General features: G+C 40.7%; 1 protein-coding gene across 1 annotated transcript in view; it reads left to right on the top strand.

The window, feature by feature from the left end:
- LOC107099024 (PC-esterase domain-containing protein 1A-like) overlaps nucleotides 1-7,282 on the top strand; it is a 9,308-nt gene extending 2,026 nt beyond the window's left edge. Inside the window, exons 2-6 of the mRNA XM_015396950.1 lie at nucleotides 47-279; nucleotides 3,682-3,832; nucleotides 4,089-4,323; nucleotides 6,560-6,781; nucleotides 7,122-7,282. Of these exons, the coding sequence (XP_015252436.1) occupies nucleotides 47-279; nucleotides 3,682-3,832; nucleotides 4,089-4,323; nucleotides 6,560-6,781; nucleotides 7,122-7,282 (1,002 nt within the window). The remainder of the gene's footprint in view (nucleotides 1-46; nucleotides 280-3,681; nucleotides 3,833-4,088; nucleotides 4,324-6,559; nucleotides 6,782-7,121) is intronic.
- Nucleotides 7,283-10,205: the final 2,923 nt, after the last annotated feature.

The following is a 10,205-nucleotide window of genomic DNA, read 5'->3' as shown; positions in this document are numbered from 1 at the left end:
ATGTATTTAATCTTGTGATTTATTTATTTGTTTTTTTCCACGCCAGGGAGAGATGAGTTTCGAGCAGGACTGCCTAGTGGAAGGAGGTTGTCTGGTTCAGATGAATAACGGGACAGAGTACAGAGAGGTCCGTCAGTTCAAGACTGATCACCACCTGGTCCGCTTCTACTTCGTGACCCGCGTCTTCTCCAGGTACATGCAGAGCATCATCGAGGACTTCCGTCACGCCCTGAAACCAGACGTGGTCGTCATAAATTCCTGTGTTTGGGATATTTCAAGGTGGGTAAGTTCTACTTTACCCTGCTTTAAGGCCAATTAAAGGCTAATTTATGCTTCTGAAGCATAGCTTCTGCAACCGTCAAATCTGTCTCTGTGCACGACCACGCCCCCTGCGCAGAGGGTCTGCAACCATCGTCGTGCACCTCAAAAAAATCCTGACTATGCGTCGGACGGTCGCACACACGTGCAGACCTCAAGCGGAAGTGCGCAGACAAAAAGCAGCTGTGATTGGTCCTTGGTATGCCTTTCCAACTGTCTGTGTGATCGTCTTTCTCGATTCGGTGCCGGGGGGCGCCATTTAAAATAAAACACGAAGTAATAGCAACAATGGATAACCATGACAAAAGGTTGATCGAGAGGTTCGGAGGTGCAACCACTTGTATGATGCCTCAGACATGTTTTGGAAAATAAAGACCCCCGCCGTGGCCCCCGAAGAAGTTCTCGTGACCATCTGCCCAAGTTCTCACGGGTTCTTGAACAGGCTCCCCTTGTGCTCTAGAAATTCCAGACCAACGTTGCAGAATCATACCAAAAAAACTGGTTCGCAACCAGAAGCAAGCGCCATTTAATGTGTGCAGTTGCAGAAGTATAATCTGCCCTAAATCCTGACTACGCGTCAGACGGTCGCAAAGCCGTGTAGACCTCAAGCCGAAGTGCGCAGACAAAAATCGGCTCTGATTGGTCCTTGGTATGCCTTTCCGGCTGTCTGTGTGGTTGTCCATCTCAATTCAGTGCTGGGACGCGTCATTTTAAAAAAAAACGCAGAACGACTGAGATGGACAACTAAGACGAAAGGTTAATCGGACTTTTTGCCAACTCTATTGACAGAACCTGTTCCTCTTCGATGTCTAGCAACTCTAGATTCATTGTTCGCGCCATTGTTCTTTTTGGAGATGAACACTCCCGCTGGCATGGCCAAAGTTTGGGGGTCTGGAAGAAATTCCAGACCGACTGTGCAGACGCATACCAGCAAAACTGGTTTGCGACCAGACCCAAGTAACATTTGATGTGTGCAGTTGCAGAAGTCTGATCAGCCCTTTATAATCTGATTGCTCCTGTCTATCACCACAGCCTCTTTAATATAAAGGACCAGTGCAGTCACTGAAAAGAAACAAAGGGAATTTCAAATTTAATGTTTAAATCAACATTAAACATTTTAAAATTAGTTATTGAAGAGGAATTATAATTGTATTTATGAATAAATCATTAAGTCATGCAATTTGCAAATATATTTCCAAATTCTATTTTAAATGGAAAGTAAAAACGGAAAACACAATGTATAAATCTGAATAAATATTTTTCCTAATTGCAGATTTTGAGAAAAGCAAATCCTTATAGTATTTCCACTTTCTTTTTCATCTTGCAGTTTCAAATTCTCTGTGCAGTTTCATTTTCTTTTTGCTTTGCTCCATTTACCTTTTCAGGTCCCTTTCTGATTCCGAGCACACCCAGAACGAGTTTAACCAATTACAGTTTCCCCTCAGCTTTAACATGCTCCCACATTGGTTAAACTGCAATACTTGGTCTACAAAATGATCAATAAGGGAGCTGGTTACAGCTGAGGAGCAACTGTGATTGGTTTAGCAGGTTCTAGTGGAGTCAGATGTTAAAGGGTCATGAAAAGGTAACTGGTAATGTAAAGGTATAGTGGAGGATTTTCATTAAATTTTTTTAAAAGAACCGCCCTCTCCACTTTTAAAACAAAAAATGCATACGCACAAGCCTGTATCTGCTCCCGAAAGGGAACTCCTATTAAATGCATGCGAGAGCGTGCACAATCCCATTTCTCCTCGTGCACGCTCTGTTTAAATTTTGCTGTTTGACTCGCTCATACAAGCTTACTTTTTAAAAAGATTGGCAATTTTTACACTATTTCAGACTCGCCACCGGTAAGTGATAATGGGGACGAGCACATAGGATGGTCTTACGTAAACATCACACGAATTATGAACAATTGGGAGGACCACTTATTTTGATAATCCACGAGGAAAAGAACATCATCCACTATACCTTTTAATCTCCCCAGTCAAACTGACTGCATATAGAGAGGCTCTGACTTGGCAGGATGGGCAGATCTGCACAGATGTTTTTTTATTCACTTTTCATAATCTGTCCAAGTCTAATGTGGGAAATTGTTTTAAATTTGCATTTAGTACAAAGAACAAAATAAAGTTATTCAAATAAAAAAACACGAGTACATTCTATAAAGCAAAGCCCCACTTAGTGAGTCTGTGCAGCATCTTAAACCAGAATATATAGAGACTTTTCATATGCTTATATTAACAACATGAGATCTACGTCTAAAGAAAAGAAAAACAAAGCAATAAAGGCCATAGGACGGTTTATATACTGACTGAGGCTGTGAAGTTTATCAAAGTTTTTCTTTTTTTCTTCATAAATTCAATTCAGTTTATTTATATGGCACCAATTCACAACACATGTCATCTCAAGGCACTTTACAGTTCACCAGATCATACAGTCAAATTGATTCAAGTTTTCTAAGGAAAACCAGTTGATTGCATCGACTCATTGACTCGGAAGCAATCCCTCACACTAAGCATGCTTGTAGCGACAGTGGAGAGGAAAAACTCCCTTTTAACAGGGAAAAAACTCCAGCAGAACCAGACTGTGTGAGCGGCCATCTGCGGTTTAAGTGACGGAAGCAGAGATACAAAAAGCAACTGTAAAAGGCGGCCCCATAGTGGAAACACAGAGCCAGGCAGACATGAGACGGATACTCCACATTTACCTGCTTTGTCTGTCTCAGTCATTTTTTATTTTTTTTTGAGTCTCAAAGAGGATTCCATTTTTACTATATCTGTTTTTGGTTTTGTTTTTTCTCCCTCGGGGAGATTGATAAACTGCGCTTTCTGTCCCTCGTTGTTTTCTCGCGGCTCAAAGAGGATCGCTTATTCATAAATTTTCTGTCCTCCTGAACTCATCGGTAAAGTATTCAATTTTTTTTTTCTTTATCCCAATTCGTTGTTTTTGCACGAGTCTGTCCCACATAATATATATGTGATGTGCAACTCTAAAAAGTGACTAATTCCCTGTGCGATTAACAGATTTTATTTTGTATTTTCCCCCAAAGCGGATGTGTTTTACTTTGTAACCACGTCTCTCTTCCTGTCAGATCCTTGAAATTGCTGCATAGTCTGAGTAAAATAGACCTCGGTCTATCTCAGTCGGATCATCCCCATAGACTTTCATTGAGCGCTAAACACAGCAACCTTGTGTGACACGATTTTGTCATATCGGACGAAAAATTGGATTCGGTGCGCTGGGGCTTTAATGTTAGATTAGAAGCAACATAAATTTTTCAATTTTTTTTTATTCTAGTTCCCATCATGTAATTGATTAGGCTACTGTTATGGTTTACGTTATCTTTGTTGGGATTTTTAGATACAACTCTAAATGGACCCATGATTACAAGGAGAACCTTCAGAGGTTGTTTGATGAGCTGAGGAGTGTCCTGCCAGAGGAAACGCTGGTTATTTGGAACCTCACCATGCCTTTAGGAGAGAAGATCAAAGGTGGCTTTCTGGTGCCTGAGGTAAATTGTAAATACACTTTGCTGTCTTCCTGTTAGTGGGAAAGGACACTAAACTGTAAAACCCTGCAGGTTTACAACTAATGAATTTATTGGAAAGGGACAGCTGAGGTACAGTGATCATACTTTGTAATAACATCACAAAGTACGCTTTATTATACCATTAAGTTCCCATCATTATATTGGGGTTAAGCATTGTTTTCCTTGTTTCTGCTGAAAAAGGCTTTATTTACCCTGACCTATGCGTCTCTGACCACAGATTGAACACAAAGCTCCACAGCTGCGCTATGATGTGATTGAAGCCAACTTCTACAGCTGGACCGTGGCCGACAACTACGACATGGACGTGTTGGACCTCCACTTTCAGTTCCGCTTCTCCTTACAGCACCGAACAAACGACGGAGTTCACTGGAATGCCATTGCCCATCGCAGGATCACAGCTCTTCTGTTACGGCACATTGCTCAGGCCTGGGGTGTGACGCTAACCGTTGGTGGTGAGGGGGGGATTGGCACACGAAAACATGCACATCTTTAGTTCAGCCTAAAACATACTAGTTTGAGTCACAGAAGTTCCTGATGTTAAAGGTGCAGTTGTGATCTTGGAAAAAACAGTTCCAGCAAGCTATATTTATGAACATACACAACCATGCCTCTCCCTTCAAACTCATGAAGGCGCATGCTGTGGGCAGCGCATCTGAGCAGCTGAAGCAGCGCTGATGATGCAGGGCGCTATTATCACTTCACTGAAACGGTTTAACGCCTAAATTAACTTAAAATGCTGAAATCTGCAGGCAAAACATGTTTGCTTTTATTATCCTGGTGCCTGCAGTTTGGGTTACGTTCATGAAAAATGCCTTGCAGCCGCCGTGGCAAACCAAAAAGAGGCGACCAGCCCATAGGCTGCTGTTGAATGGGATGCTATTGACCCCGGTGTACGGGGGTCTTAGCGGCTCCGACAGAAATAATATTAAAACTGGATGGACTGACGATGCTTTCAGGTGGACTTTTTCACTGATCACAGCAAATATGGCTGCCATTGTTACAGGCAAAGAAAGGATAGGGTATCTGCCCAACAGATCCGACCCATTTTTTTCCAACTAGCAGCAGAGATGCTTTAGCCTGGGTGCCATTCCGAACTTAGTCCCGCCCACAAAGTTAGAGGTCGGGGAAGTTCGGTCTGGCTCTGCTCCATAGTAGCGCGAGTATTAAAGCCCACTGTCAGGCGATCCAATCAAATTGTCAGGGCGGGCTTTATACGATGATGGACAGATGACAAACAGTAACGTAATCAACCACGTGACCAATGCGCGCTTGGGTGACAACAATAATGGCTGCCGCTGGAGAGTTTAGGTGAGTAGATTCTGCTATTAGGTCTGTTCTAGAAGATATCGACAGCAAATTAATTTTAAAAGAGGAACAGAGAAACGCGATCAAGGCTCATCTTCTTATTATAGGTGTGCAACTGCACGCTTTGATTTTTGTGGACAACAACTATGCCTCGCTTAACAAACGTCACGCACTCCGTTGCTCTTATTGGTTGTAGGTCTATCCAATTGAGTGCAGAGGCATTTTTTTTCCTGGTTCGTTCGAAACACGCCCCATAATCACAGCTCTATGGAGCAGCATCAGACTCATATTCTGACTAGAATTGAGTCGGACTACGTCAGGCTAGAGATGCTTCAGCCGCGCATCAGAACTAAACTTGTACAAGCATCAAAAATTAAGCAGCATGCGCATTTTTGCTGGTCTTGCTGCTGTAGGTGTGAACGTAGCATAACAGTGGCTAGCTTCCAGCCATGGTGTCCTGCACAAGCATTGGGGGGTTCATGTGTCAGGGTACCTGCACAGGGGGAGGGACAAGCAGACGACCATGATTGACGTGTCAGAAACCAATCGGGTACCACTGTTTTGTGATTGGTTGGGGTTAATCATTGATTTGTCACTGTAGCGGCGACCATTTATTTTAGTTTCACTTCCAGACCTTCTATTTCACTGCTTGCTAAGCGGCTGTGGAGAGCTTTTAAGCCACATAGTTAAAAAAATGCTTCAGAACAGATCTCCTACTGCACCTTTAAGCCAATATATTAATGCACTTTAATGCCACTAGATAAGAGTGCCAGGGTTTAGACACGGTCTTAAAGTTTGGAATTTGTCAGGAAGAACACCTTGTTTGGTACCAGCGGGCTTCTCTGCTCTGCCTTCTCTCCCCACTTATTGCGCTGATTCGTTTGTAAATCCATGTCCACCATGATGTAGGAGCCTTTCGCCTGCCATCTGAAAGGCTGGCCACATGAATTTCAAGGCGAGCAAAAGCAGATAAACCTGGCAATACTGTATTTTCAATGGTTTTGTGTTCGGTGTGAAAGTTCCTTGAGAATTTTCAGGTCTGGACAAATTATAGAAAATATTTGTATTTTTAGAGTACTGGTATTCTAGCAGTTTCTGATGCAGTAGGTTTCTGGCTTTGAGTTCCTGCTGTAAATACTGAAGGGCACAGACAGCATTTCAAGAGGAGTCTCCAACTGTTTACTATGAAAATAAACATGCAGGGTTATTAAAACTTCACACCTGATGGAATCCTAAGATCAACTTTGTCCTTTATGGCCTTTTCTTTGGAATAAAATGAAGTGAGGGGAAAAAAAACTTTATTAAAAGACTCTAGCTGAATCAATTTGTTTAATGGAACTTTGGTCTTGCCTTATCCTAAATTCTGATTTTTATCTTTGACAGCTTTGTCTGTACAAAATGGCTGCCAAACAGGAGCTGGAGGAAGTATCGCTCCTGGAAATGAGTTCTCCACTGATTCTCTGCCTTGTGGCTTCTTGAGCTTTGAAGAACCAAAGACACCAGAACGTCGCCATCAAGCTGTAGAGAACCCCAGAACTGCTGTCCAACCACAACGCAGCCAGCCACGCCGCAAACATCGGAACAAACGTAAATCACCCCAAAATGGTATGTTCAGAATATAAAACAGGATTGTGTGGATGATCAAAACACAGATGTTCCGCTTCAAGATTTAAGACAAGATGTGGCTAGAATGGCCCAGCCAATCATCAGATCTTTAGCCTATTAAGACATTGAAAGCGACTGCAGGATTTAAAGACCTTTTCTTGAATTGTATTACATCTGTTGTGATATTTTTCTGTAATTAGATTGGTTGTTGCTGACATTTTGAGTATTACTAACATGTATTTTGTGAATTTCAAAGGACCTGACGGTCTGTAGCGTAAAATCTCTTTAGTTTAGTGAAGATTTGAATACTGAGCTGACATTCAGTCTCGATATCCTACAGGTTGGAACTACATGCCTCCCCTGTACTTTGAGCCCTACGAAGATCATCCCAACCGCCTCCACCATCAGTTTGTGATGAGGAACCGATACAGCAGACCCCACTACGCCCCCTACACCCATTTCAGACCACTTCACTATCCAGTTCATAGATATTATTATTGAAATGGAGGCAATCTTAGAAGCATTTCAACTCGTTGTATTCATTGCTCTCCTTCCACAAGAGGCTTTTTTTATTGAGATTGTGGGCTTTTAGTTTGTTAAATTGGGTTTTAATTCGTTTCTTTCAAAACTTTTTTTTTTTTTGAGCAATTTACTATTAAATTGAATTTCAAGTCTGTGCTGTTTTTAACAAAATAAACTTGTCAAAACATTATGTATTATCATTTAAAATACTGCTGGTAATTTTTAAACAAAATGAAAGCTAAAGGAGTCTTATGTCTGGAGATTTCTAGGTCAGTTTTTTAATTTTCTCCATCCCCTTTCATACCTTGGTGCTTTGATTAGGACATCCGTAGCTCATCCCTGAAACCTGTACATGAGCCACAGTGGAAGTACATCAGCAGTTAGAGGAGTTCAGTTAGCTTTGATGAGTTCCTAGTCATGCTGGGAGCTATATGCTTGCCCACAATCTTTTTGCATGACATGATATAGACATAACCCACCTTGGAGTTGAACAAATATTTTGTCATATGTACTGTGATGCATAAATGTGTTAAATCGTTATGTTTTGGACTTTATAAAAGAACTTCCACTGTTTATTTACAGTGGTGTGACTAATACCAGAAGGTTGTAGTCTTAATTTAAGCATCGTCCATGTGTGTCCCCATCATGCAATGTCTGGATTCAGATCAGCAGCCTGTAGTTCTTTTCATACCCTGAATAGTGTTTTTACTCTTTAAGTTGTGGAAGGGATAGAAGCTAGGAACTATTTCAGACCACACCTAAAGAAATGTCATTTTGTTAAATTCCTTAAAGTGGGTAGTGCCTCTATGTCCTGTCACGCAAAGGATTGTGGGAATCCATGTAGCTCTTAAGTGCCGGACAGGGACATTGGGAGGTCCTTATCCTAAGTTAACTATCTGTAGCAAACGTCCCTCTTCCTAACCTATCTCCCTCCTTACTGGTAAAATTTATAGGGACTGCTGATGTACCTCCACTTGGCATAAAGGAGCAATAAGTCAGAAATGTTACATAAAATTGACAAATTATTCACATTTATCACCTGGGATGAAAATAACATTTGTTAACCTAAAACTGGTCCCTTACAACATTGTCAAAGTTTCTCTCCTTTCAAACAGGAAAGCTTTGAAACTATTTCAGTGGTTGCAATGGTTGAAGGTTGCCAATAGAGCAGTGTTCTGTATTTTGTTTGCAAAAGAGCAGCAGCCTACGAACATATTTAGAAGGAGCAGTGGACCAGAAATATTCTCAATAACAAAGCTTCGGTATGAAAAGTATTTGCACAATTTGCTGTGGCTGTCATCTTCACTGCTCTGCATTTAGCTGAGCTACCTCCTCTATTGATTCATAAACCTTAATGACACCCCAAAGGGGAGAAGCGTGGGAAATTTGATTTAAAATTCTGTTATTGCTTGATGTGTTCTTACATATTTGCATAGTTCAAATTGAGCCCTTGTCTTTAAACCACTTTCTGGTGCATTTGTGTCATTTTGGAGGAATATAATCAAAGCTTTTAATGTCCCTGCAGCTAAACTAGACATTAGGCTGCACAGGGATCCCTTTCACAAAGCAGCTTTATGGATAACTCCTTAGTTTTCTAAACGTAAAAACAGGGAAACTCATTTGACTTTTATGTTTCACAAAGTTTCCTCAAACTCGTTTCAGTCCCCGTAGTAAAACTTTCCTCAGAGCTAACCTGGTCAGCAGCAGGTTTTCTTCAGTAAACTGTGTCTCCTGTCTCTGATCTCCTTACAGCCTTACAATCCCGCTGTTTTATGTCCTGATTTAGTGTCATTTTTGTTTTATGCATAAGTATCATTCATGAGGTCCGTTGCAAACATTAGGTTTTAAAAGCAAACTTTGCCTGTCCGTTTGACGTTAAAGAATGATCTGCAGTTTTTCACAAAGAATTAAATATTTATAGGGAGAGGATTCTAAAACTTGGTTGACGGGGCATGGCACAATCTGAAGCCTTTCTATGGGACTGATGGCCATTTATTACAGCCATGTATCGGGAAGATGACATCTGAAGCGTTGCTGCAAACAACCACTTAATTTTTACTGTGTATAAACAAGACTGAATCAACATGAGGGATGCGTGAGATGATGCACAGGTTCTATGTATTAAATGTTTCTAGACCTCATTTTCACCTGCTGCCAGATTATTTTACCAAAATAGATACAATGATCTATTACCATTCAAGAGATAATCCTGTATTATCTTAGTCACAACACGCTATTGCAAACAGTTTGGATATTTACCAGTTTTACTGAATGTATTCAGTAAAATTTCAAACACTGACATTCTGAATGTCTATAAATTCATTTCTAATGTTATTGGTCAGCATTTGTTTTATTTTAACTATGAAATATTTTCAGATATAAAAACATTTTCAGTCAAGGTAATGTCAGAACAGCCAATCAAAATGTATAAACATGTCTAGATCAGTGTTTCAATCCTGGTCCTCAAGGCACCCTGCCCTGCATATTATAGATGTTTCCCAGCTTTCACACACCTGTTATCAATTGATAGATTATCAGGCTTTGCTGAACTGCAATCATCTGAATCAGGTGTGCTTAAGCTCAGAAACATGCAGAGCAGGGTGCCCTGAGGACCAAGATTGAAAAACATTGGTCTAGATAAAACTTCTTACTAGTATTTTTTCTTTTACTTTGTAAAATTCAGTTTCTGGTACAAAAATGTAATTTACAAAATATATTATTTGGGTTTATGAGTGTGATTTTGATCAAGAAAAATCTTATTTTAGTGATCTACAAATGGAACAGAGGAGTGTTTTTAATTATTGTAAAAACCGCCTGCCATAGCCCACTTCATATAAACTTACGCATAAAGTCGAGCAAGAATCTTCACCTTCGCCATCTTTCCCTCCTTTGTAGCATCAAA

This window comes from Cyprinodon variegatus, unplaced genomic scaffold, assembly GCF_000732505.1.
Source record: "Cyprinodon variegatus isolate N-32 unplaced genomic scaffold, C_variegatus-1.0 Scaffold831, whole genome shotgun sequence".
Classification (NCBI taxonomy): domain Eukaryota; kingdom Metazoa; phylum Chordata; class Actinopteri; order Cyprinodontiformes; family Cyprinodontidae; genus Cyprinodon; species Cyprinodon variegatus.
Note: the sequence above shows the minus strand (reverse complement) of the source record. Positions and strands in the feature narration are given on the sequence as shown.